General features: G+C 44.5%; 2 protein-coding genes and 1 long non-coding RNA gene across 5 annotated transcripts; 2 read left to right on the plus strand and 1 right to left on the minus strand.

Annotated features, from left to right (window-relative positions):
- The first annotated feature begins 4,550 nt into the window (after nucleotides 1–4,550).
- On the plus strand, nucleotides 4,551–9,489 carry LOC123449649 (transmembrane protein 131). Its single transcript, XM_045126938.1, has 4 exons — nucleotides 4,551–4,708; nucleotides 5,023–6,745; nucleotides 7,409–8,493; nucleotides 8,579–9,489. The coding sequence occupies exons 1-4, from the start codon at nucleotides 4,614–4,616 to the stop codon at nucleotides 9,468–9,470; spliced, it is 3,795 nt and encodes a 1,264-aa protein (XP_044982873.1). The 5' UTR covers nucleotides 4,551–4,613; the 3' UTR covers nucleotides 9,471–9,489.
- A 783-nt stretch (nucleotides 9,490–10,272) lies between these two features.
- Nucleotides 10,273–26,752, minus strand: LOC123449650 (MADS-box transcription factor 47-like). 3 transcript variants are annotated; one of them, XM_045126941.1, is made up of 9 exons: nucleotides 26,615–26,752; nucleotides 26,258–26,487; nucleotides 21,290–21,371; nucleotides 21,156–21,214; nucleotides 11,319–11,418; nucleotides 11,197–11,238; nucleotides 11,034–11,075; nucleotides 10,793–10,938; nucleotides 10,273–10,661 (listed from the first exon to the last, which is right to left on the minus strand). In XM_045126941.1, exons 2-9 carry the CDS (start codon nucleotides 26,443–26,445, stop codon nucleotides 10,637–10,639), a joined length of 684 nt encoding a protein of 227 aa, XP_044982876.1. In that variant the 5' UTR covers nucleotides 26,446–26,487; nucleotides 26,615–26,752; the 3' UTR covers nucleotides 10,273–10,636. The 3 variants fall into 3 exon arrangements, with proteins under 3 accessions (XP_044982876.1, XP_044982874.1, XP_044982875.1); XM_045126939.1 differs by having other exon boundaries at nucleotides 10,793–10,944; XM_045126940.1 differs by having other exon boundaries at nucleotides 10,793–10,944; nucleotides 26,258–26,484; nucleotides 26,615–26,727.
- Nucleotides 12,093–23,015, plus strand: LOC123449652. The gene is made up of 2 exons (XR_006632034.1): nucleotides 12,093–14,839; nucleotides 22,769–23,015. It is a non-coding gene; the product is annotated as an uncharacterized LOC123449652 (long non-coding RNA).
- Nucleotides 26,753–27,919: the final 1,167 nt, after the last annotated feature.

Genomic DNA, 27,919 nt, shown 5'->3' on the forward strand with positions numbered 1-27,919 from the left:
AGAAGACAACTACCAGTTCAGTGATAGGATTATTTTGTTAGCTAATAACCTCGAGTGTTGGGTCATACCCTAGTTCGTCAGATGACAGTAAGCAGTACTTGAGCAGCACGAGGGATATACATCAAGTTCATCTCTTCTCTCTCGCGCTTGCCAAACTTTTGTCCTCGAGTTCGTCAGTTCTGCTAGAAAAAAAACCTAGTTTGCGGGCCCAAAGAGAATCAAGCTGCAATAGGCCCACAAAGGATAAATGAGGCCCAGAAACAAGTGATGCTTCTTTTTTTGTTTAGGAACGATTGCTTTGTTCTTTTTTGTTTTTGATTGCTTTTTTCATTAATTTGATTGCCCAATCTCTTCTATCTCATTGAGGAATTTTTTTTGCCTTTCCTTTATGGGTCCCTTCATTTATCCTTTTGACTAAAGCCAAACATCTCAAAGTGTAGTTTTCTACATAGTGTAATTTATACTTCATGATTGGAAAAAGAGGTCCAACCATACTTCAAACATAGTGTAGTTTTCTACATATTAAAGTAGGGATTAAAGTATATAAAACTACACTTTTGACTAAAGCCAAACATCTCAAGGTATTTGATACTTCAATATTTCTGAAAACCAAAGTATTCTTGGAATACCTAAAAAATACAGAGCTCAGCAAACCAAAGCCGTGTACAAATGTACAATATGTTCTTATTTTTAGAAGGCATCTATAAACACATCATTTTTAGTTAGTTTGGTTAATTTTTCCCACGCCAATTAGCCGTGTCTAAACTTGGGACAAACAAAATACAAACATAACAAAGCATTATTATAACACACATAACTTAACTTAGATAGGGTTGCTAGGGCAACATAAGTTCTTGGGACATATAACACGACACCAATTTCTTACATAGATAATAATAATTAGGGTAGCTAGGTCGGGCAACACACACACCAAACTAATACTACATACTAGATAGGGTAGCTAGGACAACACCGCCATGTCTTCACCGTCGTCTTCACCTTAACCGCCGGCTTCACCGTCTTCTTCGCCGTCGGCTTCAGTACTCCTCCTCCTCAAGGTCGTTGTCGCTGAGGTAGTACGGGAGGCTGTGCATGCGGTCGCGAGCGGGGAAGATGCTCTCGAAGTCGGTGAAGATGTTATAGGTGGTGAATGCGATGAACTCGCACCCACACCAATACACCTTGCCGAGCAGGTGGTAGGCATCGAACCTGTTGGTGAAGTGGACGACGAGCCCTACCGGTGGAGCGTCGGCGTGGGGACGCTGCTCCACGAGGTTGAACATGGGCGGCGAGCCCGCCGGGAGGTGGTGGAAGCCCGCACGGAGGAACCCCCGTGCAAGCTCAGTGCTACCCCTCCAGCGTGAGAACGCCCACACGCGGAGCGATTCCTCGACGACGACGTTGGCGGGGTACCGCCGTTCCGGCACGGTAGGAGGCTCTTTGAATGTTGGGCCGTAGAACTGCATCTTGAACGCTTCGCTGAGTGGAACCGCTCTGGCTTTTGGGGGAAGAAGAGAAGTGGGAGGCGCAGATGGATCTGTAGAAGAAGAGGCAATGAAGGGCAGTTTAAATAGCCGGGGGAGACGAAATGGGTACACGCGCAAACGACGTAGATCGTGACTCAGTGCTGCTGTGTGAACCGATGCGATCATCAATGTGTGAACGTGAATCGAAGCGAGCGTGCTCTGCGTTGGCGGCTCTGCGTGCTCTGCCTTGGCGGCTGCCTCCCCCTGCTGCGTTGGCGGCTGCCTGCCTCCCCCTTCTGCGTGCTCTGCGTTGGCGGCTGCCCCTTCTGCATGCCCCTTCTGCCACCGGCACAACTGAATCGAGCGGCAGCCGTGCGGCGTGAACTGATGCCTCGACATATGGACGCGAGCGTGCGAGCGTGCGTGCAGCCTGCCCCTTCTGCCACCGGCACGTATGCCTGCGACGCGTGAAACGACGTTGCGGAGCGACTGAATCCACTGGCAACCGTGCGGCACGGATCGATGCGTGCGTGTCGGCATGCATGCATGCGTTTAGGTCTAGGTCACTAGATGCGTGCGTGGCGGTGTTCGCATGCATAGCAGGCTACATCGATGCCAAAGACGGGCATGCATAGCAGGCTACATCGATGCCAAAGACGGGCATGCATAGCAGGTTGCATCCATCGATAGTAGGCTTTTTTAATTTATTACCAACAAACTAACGGGCCCGTCCTATGAACACAAACACGGCCCAACCAGCGAAGCCACAGCCACAGTCAACAGAGTTCAACATGGCCTCACAAGTCAGTTAACTGTCAAGACGGCAAACGCGTGTTATCAACATTTGTGAGAGTTTCAGCTAAGGGAGAGGGGAAAAGTGAGCAAAAGTTTGAAGCGTGGGAAAAACTGAACACAACTAAGGAATTGAGGGCACAGATGAAATAATCCCTATTTGATAAGCAAGCATCTTATCAATAAGCTAAGTTTTTTTCACGAGAATGCAGGCTAGGCGAGTTAGTTGTTGGGCCAAACTTGATGCTTCAGCTTGTTTCTTTTCAGACCAGGGACGATCCCTCCAAACACATGTTGTTTTCTATTTTGCCCAAATGCATGCGCCATCTACCGATTCATTTGAATCCTATTTTTTTCCCACTTTGCACAAATGCGCATATTTGATGGGTTCTATCTCACTAATGTCCAATCCGGCTATTAGAACTATGGGCTTTTAAGGATGCGACCTTACAATGTGAAAGCTGAGATACATTATTTTTGTTGAGCAAATGTGAAGTGAAATGAAAGGGAAGAAATGAATCATGTTGACTTCAGATACTCTGGTGAAGAACAAGACGAAGTAGCAGTAAATAAGGTAAGTTTTTATTTGACGAGAACGAGAGAATATGTTTGGCATTGTCAAATAAGTAAGTTCATTTTATTTTTCAAGAGGACATGCTACAAATAAGATAAGTTTTTTTAATAAGAATATATGCTACACGAGTTGGTTGTTGGGCCAAACTCGAGGCTTTAGCCTGTTCCCCTAATGATCAGGTCGAACCCTCGCAAACACATGCATAGGCCATCTACAGGTTCAACCAATTCTTGTTTTTTCCAAGTTTGCGCAAAACTAGCCTATTCACCTGGTTCTTTCTCGTCCGTTGGTTGGGCAGTCCATAGAAACCGTGCATGTTGCGTATTCCCAGTGGCTTTCAATCCATCTTTTAAAACTATGTGTGAGGCGCAACTGGTTGCGTAGAGAAGAGGCGTTTACATAAGCTCGTACATTAAATGCTCAATAGATATCTGGCTTGGATGTGGTGATCTTCTAACATTACATAATACTTTTTGTGAAGTTTAAATGTTTGATTTGTTGCTTTAGTTGGGATTTGCAGCCCACATAATATTCATGGACTAAATAGTCATCTGAACTTCAGAATTTTCAACGTTCTTTCTCCAAACAAGAGAACTAACCATCACGTTCTATGTTCCTAAGTGACTTATCCAAATTACCATGCAAAAAATGTGCAAAAGCGAAATTGGGGGTAGCTAGGCAACCAGTTCATCATCAAGAGGTACAAATCAAAGTGAATAATCATTAAACAACACAAGTAGGTAAAAAAAGCAAAGATGGGAGGTGAAACGGCTAGGTGGCTATGAGCTACAAATAGCGGGGTGACGCAAAGGAGAAAGTCGTGACGTGGGCCTACACACATGCATGAGCTTTGAACGCTTAGAGCATCTTATCTTATCTTATCTTGATTGACCACCGAAAGTTTCTTATCTAACATTTTCTTTTCCTTTTTTATTATATAAAGAACTGTTTGAAGAATTTATATTTGTTGTTGTTTGGACTACATTTGTAGCACCCAAACATTAAAAGGGCTAAATAGCAATCTCGACTTCAAATGTACTTCCCCTTCCCGGGGGAGGGGGGGGGGGGGTTGAATGTGCTTTCTTCACTCGGACCAACCAACACATCACCCTCATTTTATCTATGTAATCAATTGCTCATCAAGAGGTAGAAACCGAAGTGAATAATAATCAAGAAACAACAGCAGGCGGAAAATGTGGACACAAAGGAGATGAAACGGTTTGGTGGGCGTGAGCTGTAAACAGTGGGGTTGACGCAAACGAGAATGTCGCGACGCGGGCATACGCAAGCGCGAGTGCATTCAATGCTTAGAGCATCTTATCATTGGCCATCAAAAGTTCCTTATTTACAAAACAATTTCCCCTTTTTGTTAGAAAGAACTGTTTGAAAACATTTTTATTTGTTGTTGTTGTTGCTGTTGTTTGGACTAGATTTGTAGCACACAAACATTGAAATGGCAAAAAGTTCTCGAAATTCATATTGGAAGGGCTATAAAAATTTAGCCATGTGAACTTTAAAAACCACAAAACGGGTTTCCCCCTTCTTTTTTTGGGGAAAACATGAATGTGTTTTCTTCACGGGGACCAACCAACACCTTCCCCCCATTTTTTTTTTCGTTTCCCCTCCACTTCTTTTTATTTCCTGTCCGCCTCTGTCCCTGTCCACCCCCCTCCCCCTCCCTCCCCTCCTTTTTATTTCCTTTTTCTTTTCATTTTCCCGTCGATTCCTATGGTCACCACAACACAACACTAAAGTCTCGCCCGCCGCATGCCCTCGTCGCCATGACCACCCGCCGCCGCCGCCGCCGCCGCTGCTCCTCGTCAGCGGCGCCATCCATTCCCCTCGCCCCCCTGCGCTCCGCTTCCTCCGCTGCTCGGTAAGTTCCCCGTTACCTCCGCTGCTCCGCCCTCCTTGCTTTCTTGCCTCCAGCCATCCCGAAGCGAACGAGGAACTGCTGTCCGCCTCTCGCTCGCTGGCTGGCTGGCTGGCTGGTGTTCTCGAGTTCTAGAGTGATCCATGCTTATGCCGACGAGGAATACCGAGTTTTTTTGGGCTCCTTGTGACTATTTTCTTGGGGTTTCTGTTTTGGGGGATGCTTTGGTGTTCGGTAGCGCTCTGCCTTTTTGACGAACCACCGCGGCGAGCCGGCGAGTTCTTGATTCCTTTTGTGGTGTCTTTGGCTTCCTGCAGGGGTTTCTTGGCTGCTCTTTGCTGCGTCTTCTTGGCCCTTGCGCTGTCCGTCTCGGCGGCGGCGGCTGCGGGGGATTCCGTGGAGGAGGACCGCCAGGAGGACGGTCGCTGCCTCGGCTTCCGGGATGTGTGCGCCGACGGGGGTTCCTTCTGCTTCTCGTCCTCGGAGGTTCAGGCGCTGCTCGCCAGCGATGACGTCACCAAGGAGCCTGATTTGGGGGTTTCAAGGGACCGGGGGCCATCCCGGTCAATGTGCTTCCCGATGTCCGGCGGAGGCATGGTAACTTGCTCCTCTGCAGATGCGACCATCGCAGGGGCGCGCGATGCGTTGGGGGGAGAGGGCAAGGATGTTGCGAGGTATGACGCGGCGTCGTGCCAGGCGCCGCTTGTGCCTGACAATTGGATGCAGGCATCGCACGGGGTGCCACTGGAACTGGACGGCGCGGCCTCAGATGTCAGCCCGAGTGCGAGTGGCCTCTACAGTTCTTCGTCCATGAATGTGGAGATAAGTCCACCAGTGCTGGATTGGGGCAGGAGTAACCTTTATGCAGCCTCTGTGGCCTCCCTGACTGTGGTGAATTTGAACAATGACAGTGTCCTGCGTGTCTATGAGCCATTCAGCACTGATCCACAGTTCTATGTGTATGGATATGAGGACCTGGTTCTGCAGCCCGGCGAAAATGCGTCGGTCACCTTCATGTTCCTGCCGAAGCTGTTGGGCTCTTCTTCAGCACATTTGGTTTTGCAGACCAATTTCGGTGGATTCATCATACAAGCTAAGGGCATGGCTGTCGGGTCGCCGTACCAGATACTTCCATTGACCAGGATGGATGTTGTAATAGGTGGACACCTGGAGAAGAATTTGTCCATATACAACCCTTTTGATGATTCTCTCTATGTCGAGGAAGTGGCAGTTTGGATGTCTGCTTCTGAAAGCACAAAACAATCTTCTCATGTAGTTTGTCAGTTAGGCCCTTTAGATGAGGCAGTGGAGTTAACTTCTTTGAGCAGCAACTGGCTTACAGCAAGCAGCACTGAATTTGGATGGCCAGTGATCCATATTAGGCCTAGTGAGCAGTGGGAGGTGCTTCCTTCAGAAAGCAGGACTGTCATAGAGTTGAAACTGCAACCTATTTCAGAAGGCAAGGTGTTCGGTGCTATCTACATGAAACTGCGCAATCACACAACTGATAAAGTGGACATTGTTGTTATACCTATTGAACTAGAGGTACACACGCGCACCTACTATGATTCCACAGACTTGGTTTCTGTCACGTTTGAGCGAATATCATCTTGTGCTGGAAATGGGTCAATATTTTCCCTTTCTTTACGGAATGATGCAACAGAGTTACTGAAGGTCGTGAGTGTAACTGGGGATAACAGGGATGGCCCGATGATCTTTCAGTTGAAGTATTTGGATGGCTTGATACTCTTCCCTGACACTGTAACAGATATAGCTTTGATAAGATATACTGCTTCAGTTCCAAAGGGTGTTCCATTTGACAACTGCAATATAGTGGTCGAAACAAACAGTTCCCTTGGTAGTTCAATTGTGATACCCTGCCAAGATATAATGCGTGCATCTATTTCTTACACTACCAACGCTGTTGTTGCTGAATCTGATGAGCCAGTTGCTGAATCATTTCCTGAAGAGACCTCCGCTAACTCAAGGACAGGATCTTTGGGCAGCATCATAGAAACAGAAGGCCCGCATAACATGAAGGTAATATAAAACCTTGTGCAGTTTCAGTTGGTCTTAAGTGTTGTTCTCCTAGCTGGACTAGGAGCTGTTTTGAAGCATTTTATGCTTACAACATAATCTATGCTATGAACCCAGTAATGAGTAATGATATCACCCTGTAATGCGTTACCCTGTTCATTAATTTCATCAGTGCAGCATATCATTTTCTCTTTAAACCGGTATAGTTAATCTCATGCAGGCTGTAAATTCATATTGGTATGTTAACCTTCCTGCTTTAAAGTTTTCTGTAGCACGCTATTATCGCATTAAAGAAAGTTTATAAGGCCCTTATTGTGGTTGTCATTAGTATTAACCATCTGTTTGGAAGAATAAGCGGGCGAATAGAGAAAAGCAGGCACATTACGCAGTCTTACTCTCGTTATACTCCCTCCGTCTCAAAATAAGTGTCTTAACCTTAATACAATTTTGTACTAGAGTTAGTACAAAGTCGAGACAGTTATTTTGGGACGGAGGGAGTATATCTTAAGATAGTTGAATATTGATCTAGTATTCGACTGTCAGAGATATCCATCAGTTGGTAACTCTTTGCAAAGTGCTAAATTGTATCAAGTGTTTTCCTCCTGTATGCATTTAAGTATTTCTGCTTTGTAATATTCTCATACAATTTTGTAATATAATTTGCAGCCAACAACCAGGGGAGCAATCAGAGCTGATGACATGGTACTTAGGAACTGGAGATCTCATGGTACAATGACTGGGATTTCTGTTCTCACAAATCATGAGCTGGTGTTTCCTGTCGTGCAAATTGGATCACAGTTTTCTGAATGGATAACCGTCCATAACCCAAGCCAGCAACATGTGTCCATGCAGCTGGTACTGAACTCTGAGGAAATGATTGGCCAGTGTAGAACTGTAAACGACGAATGTGAACACACTTTCTCAAGCAGATCTCCTGAAATTGACTCGACAGAGACTAGATTTGGTTTCTCATTAGGTAGCAAAGCAATTACTGAGACCTATCTTGGTCCTTTGACAAGTGCTGTACTTGGTCCCATTGTTTTCCGTCCTTCAAATCGTTGCATGTGGTCAAGCATGGCTTTGATTAGAAACAATTTGTCCGGATTGGAATGGTTACCTCTTCGAGCACCTGGTGGCTGGCAATCTATTGCCCTTTTAGAGGGACCTGAGGCTGTTTGGAAGCTAGAATTTAACCTTGGGTCTAATCTTGACGACAACTCAACACTGTCCAAATCCGAGATCCCCAGCCCTTCGTGCAATCAGCAGTTGTCCAAGGAGATACATGTTAAAAATAGTGGTGACCTTCCTCTTCGAGTCACAAAGGTTAAAGTTTCTGGAGTTGATTGTGGTTTGGATGGATTTACCGTGAACAACTGCAAGGGATTTAGCTTAGCGCCAAGTGAATCAATAAGAATGCTCATTTCTTTTAAAGCTGACTTCTCTTCAGTTAAGGTTCAGCGAGATCTTGAGCTAGCTATGACTACTGGCATCTTCGTAATCCCTATGACTGCAAATGTTCCTGTCTGTATGCTTAAGCAGTGCAAAAGGTCTTACTTCAGATCAATCCATTGGAAAGCATTAATACTCTTCTTTGGAACTGTGTCCTTGTTTTTTATGGTCTTTGTTCGTGGTGCCCCGTATTCTTTGTCAGCAAACTCTCAAGGCTACTATGTCAAGATTGCTGACAGGAAAGATACCATCAGTAAGACTGTTAAGCCCTCTTTTCCTCAGGGCAGTAACAAAACTTCCAGGTAATTTTTTGATCAATATTGTCCTTTTATCACATTTTTCCAATATCAGATGATTTATGTTTGACCAACTGTGCATTGTTAACAGGCCGATAAGGGAACACAGAAAAGCTGAAGAAGCTCTTCCTGAGAAATGCCCTCCTAGTACTCTTGATAGCCCCCGAAAGAAAGATGACAAGAGTAACCCAGATAAACAACAGAATACAACTTCAGTTATATCTGTGTCCCCAACTAATCCCGTGGAAGACAAGGTATCAACCGAAGCTACGCAAACTAGCGGGAACCTTACTATCAGAGTTGCTCGAGACAAAGGGAGGCGAAGGAAGCGAAAAGTTGGTGGTGCAGGACTGGCAGCAAAATTTGAGGTTTCTAGCAGCCACAGCGGGAATTCAACACCATCTTCGCCGCTGTCACCGAGTTTAACCCCTAGACAAGGCTGGTCCTTTTCTGGAGCATCATCCGAACTGAAGCACAAAAATAAACTCGAGAGTAGACTTGATGTCGAAGCAAGGGCACCATTAACTGGGAATAACAAAGCGAAGAATGGCTGGTCCCAAACTGCCAAGGAGCAGCCACCTGCACGTCCAGCGACATCTGTAAACCCATTGGCTTCATCCACTGCACTGACCACAGCATGGCGCTCACCATTGTTGGCCGCGTCTTCCCCAATTGCTCCGCATGCTCGTGCTCCTGGCTCCAACCTGACGAAAGATAAGGCTGTGAAGCGAGATGAGGGTGTCACTGCACTGAAGAAAGAGTTCACTTATGACATATGGGGTGATCATTTCTCTGGACATCTGCTGGGGAAAGCAAGGGAGGTCGCACCGGGCAAGGTGTTTACTGCTTCTGAAGGGTCCTCCTACAGTTTCTTTGCAAGAGAGCCTCAGGTCCTCATGATGAAGCAACCATCTGCGCCGCCCGACTCTCGTGGCCGCAGATCGCTGCCGCCTGATGTAGTGTCTGGTTATGCAATAAATTAAGAAGTTGAAAGTTGAACCATTTGGACCCTCGCGTCTCTCCTCTGCATCTTGCATTCCTGGGCTCTCTGCCTTTCTACTAACTGCACTAACATTCCTGGGTCTTAGAGGCTTAATTAATCTAATTAAGGCAAACAAAACTAGAGAGGACTAAAAAATGATCTCTTTCTCGCCACTAACAATATTTCTTAATTATAAGCTAACGAAAATTAATCTGACAGAAAATCTGCAACCCCTTATATTTTTTTTTAAAGTTCAGCTGCCCAATCTTCTTTTACTATGTTTGTCTGGGAAATATTATGCAAGATCTAGCTGCAGTTTTGCTTGGCCTCGAATGTAATTCAGAGAATCAGGAACCATTCCAGTGCTACTGAACAGACTTGATCTGCCATTCTAACATTCTGATATAAAGCTAAAGCTAGTTGATGTCTGATCTAAAGTTGAAGGTACTAAAGCTGATATCTCACTTTACTGCCGCCGAATCAAAGACATTAGGTACTGGACATATATGCCCGTCTAAAGCAGGAGAGGTGATCGATGCCAACTAATCCTGTTTAACACGTGCATAGGAACATTACATTTTCTCTTGCAATCTCCACTTCTAATCATGTTCTATTTGTTCCCACTACTCGCTAGCACGGAAGTTCTTCCTCCCAGAAAGGATGGTGGACAGGTTGCTTCTTGAAGTTTCAAGAAACAAAAAAAAAAGGTTTCTTCTTGAAGAACATCAGAACAAACTTTTTCTTTTTTACTTATGTTGAAATCAATATGCCACTGTGCAGGTGGTTGATTTACTTGCAAGGACTGAAGCAACTCAGAGTTCTACTGAATACTCAGGGGTCCACGAAAACTTTACAGCACAGGACAAGGACGGGAAAAAACAGTAGCAGGTAATATCACAAGAACCTGTTCTCTTATTGTACCACACTATGCTATATATTCCCTCGGTCCTAAAATAAGTGTCTTAAGCTTAGTACAACTTTGTACTAGAGCTAATACAAAGTTGAGACAGTTATTTTGAGACGGAGGGAGTATAACAGAAGCCAGTCTTCTTTTAGATTACACACATCATCCAGTGCGCTCAAACTGTTTATTCAATGCAGCGCGTGGTTCGATTCAGGAGTTGGTCGTGACCAAGCGTCACTTCGCTTCGGGTAATTTCCAGCCAATCACTTCGAGTTGAAGAGTGATAATCTGCAGCACACACAACTCATATCATGAATGTAATTTTCCAAGCTCATTATCGAACTCAGCAGTAATTCATATGGCATTTCAGATTGGACTTGTCTTGTGGTGCAGAGATCGTGCTTGTGGCAACAACTCACCCGAGCCTGAGAGATGTGTCGGAGCTGTCCTCGGTGTCGAGGGGAGGGCGTGGATACGACGTGTTGGTGACAGACTCAGATGACTGCCCTTCATCGTACACCACCACCAGTGGATCAGCGGCGACCTGCATCTCCATCTTGGACGCCTGCAGCTTCAGACCGTCACTCTATTACAAACGGAATGCACAGAAATGGAAACAACACACAGTACAGGGGGACAGGAACATTTGCAGGGACTCACTTGCTCCTTTAGCCTTGCGTTCTCCTCTATCAGTTGCACCCTCTGTTCAACAACACAAGCTGCGTGTTAGCAAAACAAACATCGAACCCGGAGAGCTCTAGCTTACAATTTCTCCGGAGTTCGCACACGAAATATTCGGGTCCTGGAGGCACAAAGCTGTTACCTTTTTTTCTAGCTCGCTGATCTGGTCCATGATCTTCTGGCTCTGCAATACGGGAATCATCGTCAGGGTGTGCGACTAACCATGACCATCACTAGATAGGTTGATGCTGTACCGCATAGTACCTTGGTTTTCAGAACGGAGCTGAGCCCGGACTCGAGGCTCTTCTCTAGAGCCTGAAGCTGCTGGACGTTCAGGCTCTGGAGTTCCTCCCCTCTCATCTGCCTGCAGGAATGAGATGGCACATGTCAAACGAGTACAACCAATGAACTAGTTAAGGATGCATAAGTCATTCCTACCACCCTTCGTCTCTTTTCCCATGCAGGCTCACCCATGTGTTCCTCTCTCTCTCTCTCTCTCTCTCTCTCTCTCTCTCTCTCTCTCTCTCTCTCTTCTGTGGGGCTCATGTCGGTGGGCCTTTTTTTTCCTTGTATTAAGATTCAAGAAATTTAGGAAGTTCAAATCTCTGCGATTTAAATTCTCAAAGTTGAAATTTTTGAATCATTTTTTCGGAAGTCATATTTTGAAAGCTCAAATTGAATGTTCTTGAATTTTCAAAATCCTGGAAGTTTGGTCCACATTTCTAAATTTCGGGGGAACTTTTCAATTTTTTCGTGCAAAGGGTTGCTAGCACGATTGCTCACCAGACATCTCCACACGTGTTATTCACTTTGGCCACTAAACTTTGGACTGTCGATTTATGACCACTAAGGTAGTTTAAGTGCCAGCTACACTTTTCCTTCTTTACCCGACATGGCGTATGTTGACCAAATCTCGGCATGTCGATGCAAATCATACATATCAGGAAACAAGATTTGCAGTTCCGCCATCTCCTTGCATTAGAGCGGAGAGGGCAAGGGGAATCAGTAGACTCACCGATGTTGATTGAGGGTGTTTTTTTTGGGGGGGGGGGGGGGGGGTCTCGAGATGAGAGCTTGCCACAATGGTAGAATCACAACTCTTGCACATCATGAGGATCTGGTGGAGCAATCGGTTGGGTAGGATGCAACAAATGGGATGAACATGATCTTGGGATAGGTACAAGCTAGTGGGATGCTCGACATAACAAATTTGAGCAATGGTGCTCGTGTTGTGGTCCCAACATCGCTGATTGACACAAGGTGATGGCTACATGATCCAATATCTACAAGGATCCCGAGTTGACCCACAAGCGGTGATCTCTTCATCTGGATCACATATGCTAGAAGTTTGGGTGCTCAAACATCATGCCATTGTGTTGGAACCGTGAACTCCTCCCTTGCCAGAAGCATGGGTTGTGTCCAAGTATCGTGCAAGTCGCGCAACATCCATGGACAAGGGTGTTTCCACATCCAAGTTTCATATGGCGATGGCCTACTCTTGAGCCAACACAATTGCATGTGATGTCATTGGGACAAAAACATTGACTTGGCAAGGTCACGTGTAGTATGATAATTGATGGATTCCACAATGATGCCAACAACCAGAGAGGAAGGAGGACAATGACATACAAGAGAAAGGAGTCCTCTGCATGGCGGATGGATTAGGAGGGGAGAGGGAGGGTTTGCGGTAGGTGGAGGGGTTTGTGGCGTTCTTTTGGGGAGGAGTAGGCGCTCCGACAGCGCGGTTATATTCTTACACTTCTTCCTTTCATCTTGTTGTGCTCCCCATTTTGTGTTCCAACGTCATGTTAGCGTGCCCAATCCCCGATTAAAGCGGTCAACCTTATGCCACATCGAGCAAATATGTTTGTTTGTATTTGAGTGGGTTCACTTCGAAGATTTACTTCTATAAGGCCTATGAAAATTCCGGCCTTTTTACATAGACCCTAACAATGAAGGGCGTGTCCAAAACATTGTGTTCTCAGGTGAATAACTTTGTGTGTGGATATAGTGTAGCCATATAAGTCACTTCAAACAAAAAGGGTATATGATAGGGGGATCCCCTATCCCAGATGTTATATAATATCATGGCATGAACCTTGAAAAGCATGCAAGCCAGATGGTCAAGGTGCCACCTTTAGTGAAAGGTGGACTTTCATCTTACAATATCGTCGATGATACAATTCTCTTTATGGAACATACTCTTGAAGAATAAAAAATCCTCAAGCTTGTGTTTTGTGCTTTTGAGCAAACTTTTGGTTTTTAAATTTAATTTCCATCACTTCAAGATTCTACATCTTAGGATGAACTTTTCAGATGCAAGCGTGGTCAGTTTCGTGCATTTGGAAATCCTGGTTCATTACTAGAAATTCTCAAATGTAGACTAGAGACATGTGGAGGAATGAATGGAAACTCGACTGAGGAGTTGGAGAAAAAGCTTTTGCCATCCATGGGATGGCTCATCCTTAGCAACATGGTCCTTTACATGATGCCATTCTTACAAATTCTAAAAGGGATGTAGCTATTTTCGCCCAAGTTTTCCTGGCAAAGTCATGATGAAAATAAATCTCAGACAAAGATCATGGTGGTCTTGGAATAAATACATTGCTCAAAAGCAATCTCCTGAGTCCAATGGACAGTGAGAGGCTCTTATTTGTAGGCTTCGCCTGACTTGTAGGCTTGGCCTGACGAGAGTCAAGTGTTACTTCTTATGGTTTGGTGCAGTTAACACGAGTGATGGCTCAAATAATTAGATTCTAGGAGGATAAGCGGTTGGAAAATGCGCCACTAAGCAGTTGGACAATCCACCACTCTAAGATTACTATCCATCTTAGGTGCTATTTGCGCATACAAATGTGACATGATCGAACAAGTTTTGAATGCCTTACCTCCTAACATAGCTTTTAGGAGGGACTTGCTTGGCCTGAAAAGACCAAGGTTAGGGCATATCAATGTATCCCTCGTCTTTTTCATTTGCGAACAAGGCGGCGAGGGGCTACAACATTGGGAAGCGTAGGGGTCCGGGATTGGGCGAAGCGTGCGGGAAGGCACCAACGTGCAACTGACGCGTTGTTGGGCTTTATGGGCATGCGGCGCTCCAATTTACCCACTCCTCCCATAACTCGAGCTTCATTTCCCTCTCTTCTCCTTTCGTTTTCTACTAACATATTCATCTCTTTTTCTTTATCCCCCTCTTTGTGTTAATAGTAGTTCATGAGAGCGTTTTCGAGGTAGGATTCTTTCATATTTGATTGACCCTATCATTGTGCATTTTTATAAGCGAGAATCAATTTCACCATGTTAATTCTCTTCATTTCTTTATTGTTTTTGTTTTCGTTTGAAGTAAACGTGTACATCAAAGAATGATACTCTACCACCTAGTTCATGCCTCACTAGTTCTTCTTGTAAAGAAGAAAGAAGGTTCCTGGCACCTATGCATTGTAGGCAATAGTTCTCATATGCCATTTATGTAACAATATATCTCCAAATCTTCTTGCCGATCCTGATGAATTGTTTCTTCTTGAGCTGTTGGTACTGAATCCACTTTCTTTTATCCCATGGTAGCCAGCCCTAGCCTTTTGGAAAGGAGAAGGGAGAAGAATAATTTCAACCGTGTGAGGATGGACTCTAGACTCACTCGTTTCGATTCATGGACTTGAGCCGAAGTCGAATCGTCATGAAAGAACGAAAGATATTCGGTATAACTGCCTTCACCCAAGGTCTATTATTCTCATTCCGGAAGCATGTATCCTAGCAAGACCCTTGGTGACACTGAAATTGCTAAGGTATTTTTCTTCATCTTCCTGCTAGTTTATACTAGATAGGGCCTTTTTGATTCAGTGGAAAAGTAGAACAAAATCATAGTATTAGGAAATTCTCCTATGGTGACACTATTTCACCCGTTTGATTCAAATGAATAGACCATTGCAAACTTAGATGATTTTTTCCTCGGGATTGAGTTTTTCTCTTGAATAATAGTGTTTTCATTCATGAAATTACTTGTGAATTTTACTTCAAGGTGAAAGACTGCAAACTAACTACTCCCTTCGTCCGGAATTACTTGTCGCATAACTAGATAAAAATGGATGTATCTAAAACTAAAATACATCTAGATACATCCGGTTCTATGACAAGTATTTTTAAACGGAGGGAATATTTCTTAAAGTCAAAGTCCATGTACCTTTTAGGACATGTTTGGTTGCATGCATAAGTCCAAATTAGGCCCGCACGGGAAGGAAACATGCTGTTTGGTTGCCCGCATACACTGTTTGGCCTTCATCGCATGAACTTTAAAGCACCTTCGAGCCAGGCCCAACTATTGCGCCTGAATCGACAGTTTCTAGAGAGCTAGGATTGGGTGAAGCGGGGGAGGGGAACGTTGCACTGAGCTCGTGTGACCACGAAGATGGCGTGAGCTTACGCGCGTCTCCGAAAAATCGATTAGAGGATTCCGGTTCACCTTCCGTCGATTTGATTGCCCCTATTTAGCCCTCTTCCTCTCACCGCCCAACGTACCGCGACCCTTCTCCCACTTTCAAGCTTTCCTGCCGACGCGCGTAGGCACCGACGAGTAGGTAAGCGGCGCTCCTTCACCGGCCTGCAATCGGCGGCAGCGGCGACTCGTGTCATCAACTTCTCCGACTGTTCCCCCTGATCTACAGCCATGGACTCTTCAGTTCACTCACCACTTTCTGTGTGTTCGTTGTAGCAATATGTGAGAGCATGTGGTGGTAGGGTTAGATTTGCAAGCATGTGGTAGGGTTGATTCGTGCGTCGATCTGTGAGTAGATGGTAGATTGTGATGTTGTGGTAGCCATTGATGGTGGATTTGTAGCATGCTAGAGTAGTATGATAGTCATAAACATAATGGATTCGTAGCTAGTTGTGATGTTGTGGTAGCTATTGGTGATGGATTCATAGCTAGTTGTGATGTATGCTCCTCCTTTCATAGATCGTCCGGTACCGTGTGTGACATGTGCCATGCTTATTGTCAATGTGTGCTACGATTGTAGGACATGACCACGTAGATGCAAGAACTTAGTCAAGCCCTTGTCCTGTCCGACGGCCAGTTCACTGCGTTGCAAGAACTTAGTCAAGCCCTTGTCCTGTCCGACGGCCAGTTCACTGCGTCCTATGTCGAGGACTAGTAGCCCCTCCTTGATGAGCACACGCCTGCTGATTCATAGGTGTTTGAGGTATCACCTCGTGGTTCTCTTTTTGTGCCAACTATGATCATTGAGCCAACTGCCTCGCTGCCGCTGCACTTACGACATGAGTAAAGGTAAAGAAGGATGGTAGAGGGAACAACATGAAGTGGCAACCATTCATGTCCACGTTCATGTTGAAAAAGATGTGTGAGCTCATCTCTAGCGGGGTTAGGACTGACAAGGGCTTCAAGGAGGTGCACTTGAACACCGCTGTGAAGCATGTGTTCGAGTTCTGTGGCCAGAAGGTAACCGCCACCCAGGTGTACAACCACCTCAGGAAGTGGAGAGCTCTATGGATCCAAGTGTCCAAGCTCAGAGACCTTAGCGGCGACTCTCAACCATTGCTTGTTCTCAACTAACAACGCTTGTGCTTCTTTCTTAGGACCACCCCAAAGACACCGAGTTCCTCAACACACCCATCGAGAACTACAACCAGATGCAATACATCTCCATCATCCTAGCAACTGATAAGCATGCCATGGGCTCCGGCAAGGCTCTCGGTTCTCCCATGATGGAGTTTCGAGGCACCCAAACATAGAGGTCATCCTTGATGGCCTTGACAAGCCATTTGAGAATGTCCCTATGGTCGATAGGAAGAGGAAGAGGGGCGTCCTGATGGAGGAGATCAATATCTTCAGCAACATGACTAAGTCCGTGAATGAGGTGGCAACCGCCATTAGGGAGAGCAAGTCTCTCAATGTCCACCCTGACCTATACAGTGCCGTCATGGAGCAAGGTGGCTTGAGTGATGAGGCTCTCATGGCAGCTCTAAGCCACTTGCTGTACAACAAGGCCAAGGGTGTTGGGTTTGTTGCCATGGCACACGCCCATAGGATGCTGTGCCTCAGGAGCTTCCTGGGAAAGCACTACTACTAGAGCTTGTTGCTGGCTACTCCGTGCATGATCCTGGAGGGCGATGGTGATGGCGACAATGATGACGACGCATATATTGTGTAGTTAGGGCTTGAAAACTTTTTGACCGTCTGTATATTTTGTTGAGGTGGTATATACTAATCCCTCATGATGATCGTGAACTTGCGATGGTAGGATGACACCCTCTTTTAGATGTGGTGGTAGGATGACACCATAGTAGTGATGGGTTGAACTTTCTATGCCATATGATCATGCATGCTTACTACTTCTGCTCTATTGCTTGCTGCTTGATTGCTCCATTGCTTGCGGCTTCAACTTTTGCTCTTGTGCACTGCTAGGACAAATGGTATGCGGTGTTCGTCAGGAGGTCACTAGGGGTTTACAGTCCATGGGAAGATTGCAATGAACAAGTTTCGGCATACATCAATAGAAACCACAGAGGGTTTAAGGCTAGGAAGGCAGCAAAAGATGCTTACGCCAAGTTTGTGTGAAAGGAGGCATGCAAGGTTGAAGTTGGCAAGGAGACGTCACACTTTAAGGTGAAGAACTTCATCATCATCGTGCAGTTCATCGTCATTGATGTGCCGTGGTGTTGGTGTGGTACTTGTGATCATGTGTAAGGTAACCTCACCACATAGGGTACAAGGTTAGCACACCTAACAACAGGTGTGCAACCAAACAACATGCTCATGTGTGAGTTGAGACAATGGAGTCAACCAAACACCATGCGCAAAGCTAAGACCTAGTGCACGAAGTGTCGATACAGGAAACCAAACATGTAGCACATGTTGGTTTTGGGGATATATTTGCTAAACCAGGCCCAATTCACCATCACATGCAATTGAGCCTAGTGTAGAGATGCGAATCAAACACGCCCTTAGAGCATTTCAACCAAATGCCACACCACCATGTTTGCATATTTATAAAAAAATGTCCTTAAGATCCAAACATATAGTATTATGTACATGATGTTGGAGAACAATGCAACTATGAATTTGTTTTTACAATTAGTTTCACTAGCATCTGTTCTCATATGTCAATCAAGGAAAAAGGCCTAGGGACGACTAGTGATGGATCGTATCAAAGCAAGCACTGTTATAATATAGAATATGGACAAGCAATGTTCACAAATCAGTTCCCTTGTTTTGGAATGTATGGGCGCATTGACGCCGACTGGGATCATGCCTTCTTCTTCTAACAAAGAAGGTGATGGTTCTGCCGCTGGAGGAGGTGCTAGAGCTGGTGGTCTTGCAACTGTGGGTGATGATGAAGGTCGTGGAGATGATGCTGACATTACTGCTGCATGAACCCTAGGACTGGAGAAAAGGCATTGGCCGAGCCCGAGAAAAGGCTCAAACCTAGCCCGACTTCGAATTAACAAATCCATCAACCGGCCAAGATTACAAAGGAATTACAGAACATCGAAATGGAAGCAGCGGGGAACAAGATACATAGTGATGTGGGAAACGATTCAAAGGCAACAACAAACGCCATTGCCATCGACCGCGATAAAACCAAAACCAACTAACCAAACTAAGGCCTCAGAAGGAGGGAAAAAGCAAGCAAGTGTTATGCTGCTGACGCGACCAGAGGGCCTAACATGAGCAACCACAAGTTATGTATCCGCCATTGCAAAGGGCCACTACCCTTTCACCGAGGCTCGATAGGCGCCACACCGACAAACGACGAAGAGATTCCAAAGAACCCACACCAAGGGGTCCAAGCTTCCATGGAATACATCAACAACAGACCTAAACACAACGGAGATGGACCACCAGAAGACCAACGTCGGCAGTGGCAAGGAAGGACATCGGTCGAGACTCGTCGATCGAAGGCGAAAGACCACAGAGAAGGCCGAAGAGGGGCCAAGCCTTGCACCGATCATGGATTGGACCGTGGCAGAGACCATCCACACTAGGGGACCGGAAGAGGAGACACCGATTCTCTCACATGACACCGTTGGCAGAGACCATCCACACTAGGGGACCGTGCATGCTATTGCATAGAAGACCAGGTCGCCACACCCGACACCGCACCACCAACAGCTCCATCACCGCATGAGCAATCCCCGGATGACACCTTCAGCAAGGAGCATGGCATCGAGTGTTGTTGTCGTCCAAGCAGGGGAGGGCAGGCTTTCACCTGTGCTTGAGAGGGGAATGGGAGGGAGGGAATCCGCTCCAAAGCCTCAAGGAAGGAGAACGGCACCGAAATACGTCGCTTTTGGCATGGCCACCGCGAGGACGCCAGACCGTTGACGACCTCCACTCCCCCCCATGGTCAGGGAGGAATCCCACACAACACTCGCCGGCGAGGCCCGCCGCAGGCCACCCATCGGAGCTGCCGCCCCGGGCGCTGAGGCTCTCCAGCAAGCCGGATTCGCCGGATCACCACCGCCACTTTCCTAGGTGTCGCACGCCCGCGCCGACAAGCACCTCTGGTGGCGGCGAAGGGAGAGGAGGGGGAGGGGGGACGCGGTTGCGGCCTAAGGTTGGCCCTCAAGTCACCTCGAAGGAGGCGACACGAGGGGAGCTTTTTCTCCAAACACCTTTAACCCTAGGACTATGTTGAAGTTTTGGAATTTTGGTAATGTTTAAAACCATGTTTAACATTTTTTGTGTCTTATGAAACTTGTTTCATGTTTTAAGTGGTACTATATGTGAACTCATGTGATGTTTTATGTAATAGTATGCTAAGCGTTAAATAGCAGTTTTATGTGAATTCGGTACCAATGCTCGGTACAAAATGAAACGAAATAAACATCCCTGAAGATAAAAATGGAGACGGCCGGGTAAACCGCCTCGGTGGCTGACAACATTTGAAGCGGTTAGTTATTCAAACCCGCCTGCGGTACTCCGTGCATTTGAGGCGGTTCTAGAAACCACCTCCGGCGGATGGAGTATTGGAGACATAGGCTTTGAGGCGGTACAAAGAACCGCCGGCAGCCCATGTAACGAAACCGCCTCCAAAGCCCGTTTACTGATATTCTCAGTCGACTAAATGTATCGGCCCTGGTCCATTGTGATGTACTACCAGTTAATAGTAAAGAACATGGAAACTTAATGTTCCTCTAGAACTTGAGCTATTTCTTTGGTACCTTTGCAAAGGAATGACCTGATTGCAACCCCGGGAAACACAATTTGCAACCAAGTAGGCAATATTAGTTATACCACAAAGATGAAAGAATAAAACACCTCAATTCTTCTCTCTAAACCTTCGAACTGGCATCCGAAGCTAGAAGGGTATGATGGTACTCTGTCTTGTATTAGGGAAGAAGAAATGACGTCTTAGACCACAACTTGTTGATCTTATTTTCTATGCCAAGGAGGGAGGGAGGGAGGGAGGGAGGGAGAGGGAGAGGAGGGAGGGAGAGTAATAAGATCATATGTAGATTTCGTGGCCCTTCTCAATAACTTATCTACCAATGTATGCAATTGATCCATTCATGCACGGTGTACTCATCGACCGGAAAAATGTGATATACTTATGCGCTACGTGAGCATGTCAAGGAAACCTTTATCCGACATGGATGTCAGTGTGGTACATGGATCAAACCACCATCACGATTAGACAGATTTTTGTCTAATCATTCTGTTGCTGTAGCTTCTTTTGGGCTGTGCACATTCTACTCGTATAGAGTCTGGGCGTGAATTATTTGCGCTTGTATTGGCTTATGCGAGGGTTTGAGACAATGAAAGCTCCTGTCTAAAATATGGTCCCAGTTTTTTTTCTTCTTAAAAGGTGGATTTTATTGACTTAAAATGGAACATCATCAAGAACATACAAACACAATGAGCACACGCGGCCTCTCCATAGCTAAGATGCATACATCCAACTCCAACGCACATGACCAAAGATATGCCTAGGTGAGGAAGAAATAAAAAAGCGCCAAGGCAATCAGATCCGCAATCGGCAAATTACAAACGAAAAAAAACCCTACAAACTACAGCTTAGTGACTGTAGATATACTTCATTCAATTTATCACTCATATTTGATGGGAAAAAAAGGGTATAAACTTACTGGAGCCAGAGGCTTGCTTCTGCAAGCTCGTCCCTTAGTCTTGCACAATTACTGTCCTCCTACCATATAAAAGAAATTAAATGAATTACATATATGCATATGTAAACCTATCTGCTGGACGTGTTTGAGCTTACATGCAAATCCAGCTGAGATGGCTCGTCTACTTTCTTAAGTATCTTGGAATGAGAGTTATACCGATCAATGATCTGGTTCATGCTTCAGTAGAATAGAAAACACAAATTAATCAGTGTAAAATATAAGGGTACATGTCAAAAATAATAATATAAAGGGTGGTTTTCTGCCCAACCTTTTTATTGTGAAGATGCTACTACCAGAAATTTAGAGAACCCACAAAAGCAAGCATAATATTCGATCTGATCTAGTGTCTCAACTCTCATTTGTCTACACCTTTTGCATTATTCAACCAATATAATTCTTCGATATAGCTTAATGGATGTTTCTAAATTTGATGTAATGGAAATATGTTGATGAAAAATCTAGTACGAACATAGGCAAAATCTCCTTTTGGGTGCATATATCAACATTCAAAATCGACTTGGAAGATAAAAGAAAAAAAAAGGGAATATCATATAATTTTTTTTCACGAAAAGAACAGAGAACTGAAAGAGAAACCTAAATGTTCTCATTTCTTGTGGACTGTCAGAAGAGTGTTTTTTCCAAAGTAATAAACAGATGTTTGAAGTGGGCCGCAAAGGAGAGAGAACAAGTTACCCATTTCAATTTCAAATTACCCATAGCCAACCGTCCTTCTGTTAATTTTTCATGTTTTTTGAGTACCTGTTAATTTTCATGTTAGTTCATTCATTTTGGATGCATTTGACAAATGTATACACTTAGGAAATCGTTTTGAAGTAAATAATATAATTCCACTAATGTCCTTGATACCGGTGGCTTGAAATACACAACTAGTGATATATATAATGATCACTAGGAGAGGTCAATGCGTATGGAAACTTGGTGGCACTATGATCACAACAGAGTTGTAACCATCTGTGCGCGTTCTTTGGATCCTTGACGCATTAATATAATCAATGGCATAATACTTAAATGAATAGTGGTATGATTACTAGTACAGGCATGTCTCCAAGTGCAAGTACCATAACAAGTATCATGCGCTGCCAAGTTAATACATAGATTATGGATTACTTGAAACTAACTTTCACTATCTGATATTATTACAAGAGCTCCTGATTTAATATGGTGATGTCAGTGAACACCCCATAAAGACTGTCGAACAACTTCCTTGAAGCTATTTTGCAGGGCAACAATGAGCTACAGTTGAGAAAGCTGGAGTAAAATGAAACTAAATAAGCTTGCTATGATGTTTTTTATATCCAAGTCAAGGTTTAGTGCATGTAGTTTCGGTTGATGAGCATTTCTGAGGATAAATTGTCTTCAGTATATATTCATATAATGCTAATCAAACTATCCATTCAACCAAGGATTTACTCTCTCTTTACATGCAAAACCGTCACATCATCATCATTATTATCATCCGTTCTTACTTTTTATTATTTTTCTCAACAAATCATTATACCAAAGCTAGAAGGTCACAAGACATTCTAAGCCATGCATCTTCCATTTACTGCCAGGTTTGTCATGCATGGCTTTATCTCTCTACGGTGACTTCTTCACGGTTGAGGGCTCCGGAGGCTTCAAGTGGTGCCCTTTCTTCCTACATGTAGATTGCTTGGAGTGGTATTGGGTCATGTAGCTGTTCTTAATCACCCTTATCTTGCCTTGAGTATTTATGTTTTGTGGCGTTGAATTTTATGAGTTGGATTGTATGTTGGTCGGTATTTTATCTATAAAGCGGGGTCCAAACCTTTTTCACATTTATTGCTAGGTTTGCTACGATTGACATATGGCGATAAAATGAAGGAGATCTGAACGGTTATTATTCTCATATATTTTATTTTATTCCTAGCAAATTTATTGCTATAAATTCCCATAGCTTGCTTGAAAAACAAAACTCTTTAGATATGTCAGCATATTTGCGAGAAATCTAATAATGACCTCTTAACAGAAATATATCTGTGTAATTTTTTAAGGTTGGGGATCTTATCCAAACTCATCTTAACAGCTGAATACTCCCTCCGTCCCAAAATAAGTGACTTAAAAAGGACTTAACTTTGTACTAAAGTTAGTATAAAGTTGAGTTGTTTTTGAGTCATTTATTTTGAAACGGAGGGAGTACAAAATAGTGGAGACCGATTGTGTTCTTCATTAGATACTCGGGCCGATATAGCAAAGTAGGCTTATTTTGTGTGCGTGTGGGTGTTTGTGGGGAGGGAGGGGGGGGGGGGGGGTGATGTCTCAATTAATTCAAAACAGGAACGTTACATGCAATCTACATCACTTTTTCTTCATTAGATAGTCGGGCGAATAGATAGTGAACCATCTACATCTGATATGCTTTTCAAATTAACATTATATGTATTGAAAAACTGAAAAAGCCCTCTAATATAGTTAATTATTATTGAAGTTTGATAGTATTTAAATACTCCTTTCGTTTTTAAATATAAGTTTTTTAAAAGTTTTAATAGAAAATTACATACGGATGTATAGATATATTTTAAAGTGCTTTGTAATATCTCTAAAAAGACTTATATTCAGTAATACTACCATTGCATGAACATTAGCCTAACGTGAAAAGATGAAAAAAACTTTGGACTGATACTGGGATGAATTTCGATGCGCAATGCTGCCTTCTGAGTACAGTACGGAAGCTGTTCAAGGGTCATATTTGATTGGACCGGTCAATCTTTCTAACCATTTTTGTCCAAGAGTCCTGGCCATTAACTCTACACGAATACACATGTAGCTTTATTAGGCCATGCATGCGTCCTGACAAATCATGTCATGCACAGGCCTACTCCAGTCAGTGATATACAGAATCCACTACGTGCCATGAAAAGACAAGAAAAATCATGCAAACATCTCATAAGCATTTATTTGGAAAATACACGCACACAGGTAAACAATGATATATTAAGTTGTACTGCTGCTTGACACTTTATATCTGTTCCATATTTTTTGCTTGATGTTGGAACGGTTGTAACTCTTGCATATTTTTAATTAATTTTGCAGAAACGCCATATTTGTTTCCAACATGCTCATCACGCTGCAGCACATCTCTGACCAGTCATGACTACTACTCCCTCCGTTCCCTCCGTTCGTTCCTAAATATAAGACCGTTCGTTCTTAAATATAAGACCTGGTAAAGATTTCACTACATACGAAACAAAGTAAATGAATCTATTTTCTAAAACATGTCTATATACATCCGTATGTAGTCCATAATGCAATCTCTACAAAGTCTTATATATATATATATATATATATAGGAACGGAGAGAGTAGTTTACTGCTATTTGTTTACGAACAAATATAATAATGAGTATCTCTGATCAGTCATAACTCATCACTACTACTAGTTTACTGCTATATGCATTTTGCTTCTATTCATTTTATGCATGGAATTAATTTACAACAAAACTTATAGCCTTCATGCTATGCATAGTCAAAAAGAATATGCATTAAAATAACAGTATTTCCCATATACGCCTATCACATTAACCAATTTGATCTTGTCACAACCCATGTTCCCAATCTCTTCGACAATAAAATGTGTTTAGCATCTGTAGGCCGAAAATTACATATCATGGTCATCAGACTGCTCCACCTTTGTAAAACGTTGTATTAGTCCAGCGTTTATAATATCTCAAATTACATATCCTAGCTCTTGTTGTTCCCTCTTACTTCATACTTCCGTCTTATAATATAAAAACATTCTTTTATCGGTAGTGTTAAAAATGCTCTTACTCCTTCCGTTTTTAAATATAAGTCTTTCTAACAGTTTCATTAGGGACTACATACGGATGTATATAAATATATTTTAAAATATAAATTCATTTATTTTGTTCTTTATGTAGTCCTTTAATGAAATCTCTTAAAAAACTTATATTTAGAAACCGAGGGAGTATATAATAAGAACGAGCGAGTAGTAAATTATTATTGAATAGTTGTGACTGGAGGCGATCTTCAATTGCTAACTTATACTTCTATGCTTCTGTCAATTCGAATAAAAAAGTCCACTGAGTTTGGACATATATATTGTCCTAGTTAAACTACAAAAACTTTGACCTTCTAAAAAATGTGGTATTGGATGTTCTGAAAGGACATCTGTAAATGTTCCTTCATATAGTCATTATTTTATTCATTTTAATTGTCAGATACTATGTTGTCCAAAATGACAGCTTTTATAAGACTGAAAGAGTCGTACATGCTAATAAGCTGTATAGTACACGTGGTCCGAGTTTGGAGTAATTCTGATCCCAGAAAGGTATGAAGTGGACATTAATTCTTCTTTATCTGAACATATATTATCCTAGAACAACAGCAAACACAACGAACAAAGGGCAGAAAAGAGACTTGTAGGTTCAAATACAATGCATAATAAAAAGTTGAGCATGAACAAACATTGCATTTGTAAAAGGGGATGAGAAGACACATCGTTAATTTTACTGGTTAGGTACACTACCAAAAGAAAATCCTCCCTCTCTTTGTGGTATCTCCCACATGTCATAATAGAAGAACAGTGGCGAAACTTATATTATAAACACCAAATCAAAGCAAATATTTTATTAAGCATTAGAGGATCTACACATGCTTTGACCGCTTTGACTCTACGAGTCATTGTTATAGGCACTGAGAAAAAGAGGTGAACATGAGAAAAGAAGCACGGAATAGGTGTATGTTGTATCAAAAGACCTGTATTCTAACTAATTTGTAACAGGAAAACGGAATGGGTAATAGCCCACAGCACATCAAATATGAATCCGTGGGCAAAAAGTGTTAAATGGTGAAAACGCTCGATCTCAAAAAGTCGAGAATCAAAAGTTGGGAAAAATGATTCCTCATAAGAAAAAGAAAAATCTCAGGACTAATAAATTAATGTATGGAATCGGTTTAAGACACACCGGATAAAACAAGAAGCGAGTCAGATTGAAAGTGCATCCAAGAAGTAGCTGATGATCGAGAGGAGATCAATTGATGGGTATGCATACATGTGGTATGTACCTGGAGCTGGCGAACTGGAAGAGCTTGCCGGTGGCGGAGAAGACGGCGAGGCCGACCTCGGCGTCGCAGAGGATGGAGAGCTCCTCGGCCTTCTTGAAGAGGCCCCTCCGGCGCTTGGAGAAGGTGACCTGCCTGGCCGCCAGATTCTCGATCCTCCGTATCGCAATCCTCTCCCTCTTCCCCGCCATCCTCTCCTCCCCTCCCCTCCTCTCCTCTCCCCACAGTGGCTGCTGCAGGCAGCAACAGTAAGAACCGAGGTAGGACGGAGGAAGAAGAAGAAGCTAGGCTAGCTAGGTCGAGGAAACCCTAGCGAGCCGAGCTGAAGGCGGGAGAAACACGGGGGGCGGAGAAGCTTACAGGTGTTGCAATAGATCTGCGGCGGGCGGCGTCGGTCGGGGGGTGGGAGAAGCCCCCTTTTTCCTCTTTGCGCAAAGGACTACGGGCCGGGGCGAGCAACTTGGCTACTACTTATGGAAGAAATGCAGAGGCGGAGCGCCCCCCGTACAGGAGCCGGGAGTAGTAGTAGTAGGACTAGGAGCGCGGGTGAGCTAGCTAGCTGTCACTGGCGGCCACGGCACTGCAGTGGTAGGGTATGGCTGCACCGCACACAGACACAGACACAGACACAGCCGGAGGGGGAGCAGTGGCTACTTTTCCGTGGCAAAGCTCGTGGGGGTGTCACAGGAATGGAGCCAGGTGTCTGCCACGAGCTGGTCAGGAAGTGACCCGCCCCCACCCACACGCCATTGGTCTGCGGGTCACGTCGTCAGGTCAGGTCAGGTCCTCCCCTCCCTCCCTCCATCCTCGATCCTCGCATTTCCTCGCTTCCCCGGCAGTGCCCTCGCCATGAATGAAAGGCCATTCCACTGTTCTTTCCGACTCGAAGAGCACGATCCTTATCCTTCCGGTGGATTTGCTTGCTTTTTTAACCCTCGGCCGGGGATACTGTTTTTGGGGTGTTTTGCTGGGTAGGGAGGGAGGGAACAGGAGTGTAGGACGGTCCGGCGGGTGGGGTGGTGCCACCAACTGTTGGGGGAGGAGGACGGCGATGGGCTGGAGCGTGGAGTACCTGTGCACCGGTACAACGTACCCTGCGCCTACCACCTGTCTTGGGGCCGGGGGCCGGGGGCCGCAGGAGGGTACTGCTGCCGTGTTCCTTCCCATGAGCCATGAGGACGCCTTGCGTTGCTTTCTCGCTCGGTTGCTCACACGTCCACAACACTAACACTAAGTACCACAACGGATAGCAACGTTGGATGTCAGGTGTGTAAAACATCATCTTAATAGACGATGTAAGACCAACTCTGACGAATCGATCCAAACAGAGAGTGATTTTATCCGTTTTTCTTCCGTTTGAATTGGTCCGGCGGACATCAATGTACGCTTCGGCGTTTGGATCGAGCATGCTTCCAACGCTTGTCCGATCCATTTTTTGCCGACGCGTCAAAAAAACAAATAAAGCGTTTCTAAAATTAATAAGGCCAACTCCAGCGCGCGACCATATCGTGTCCGTCCGCGTCCGTTTGAGGCAAAACGGACACACCACGCGGCCCAGCGCGCGGGCGCAAACCGACGTTTGTCCGTTTTCTGTCCGCTTTCGACCCATTCCCGACCCAAACTTCGTCCAATTTTAAGGTGAAACGGGCATCGCGCGGACGGGTG

This window comes from Hordeum vulgare, chromosome 4H (assembly GCF_904849725.1).
Source record: "Hordeum vulgare subsp. vulgare chromosome 4H, MorexV3_pseudomolecules_assembly, whole genome shotgun sequence".
NCBI lineage: Eukaryota > Viridiplantae > Streptophyta > Magnoliopsida > Poales > Poaceae > Hordeum > Hordeum vulgare.

Excerpts from the sequence above, each read along its gene's own strand:
- LOC123449649 (XM_045126938.1), top strand. The coding sequence starts at position 4,614 with ATGACCACCCGCCGCCGCCGCCGCCGCCGCTGCTCCTCGTCAGCGGCG. Across the intron at positions 6,746-7,408 it reads AAGGCCCGCATAACATGAAG|CCAACAACCAGGGGAGCAAT; the intron begins GTAATATAAAAC and ends TATAATTTGCAG. Across the intron at positions 8,494-8,578 it reads GGCAGTAACAAAACTTCCAG|GCCGATAAGGGAACACAGAA; the intron begins GTAATTTTTTGA and ends CATTGTTAACAG.
- LOC123449650 (XM_045126939.1), bottom strand. The coding sequence starts at position 26,445 with ATGGCGGGGAAGAGGGAGAGGATTGCGATACGGAGGATCGAGAATCTG. Across the intron at positions 21,372-26,257 it reads TTCCAGTTCGCCAGCTCCAG|CATGAACCAGATCATTGATC; the intron begins GTACATACCACA and ends ATTCTACTGAAG. Across the intron at positions 11,239-11,318 it reads GCTCCGTTCTGAAAACCAAG|AGCCAGAAGATCATGGACCA; the intron begins GTACTATGCGGT and ends CCCGTATTGCAG.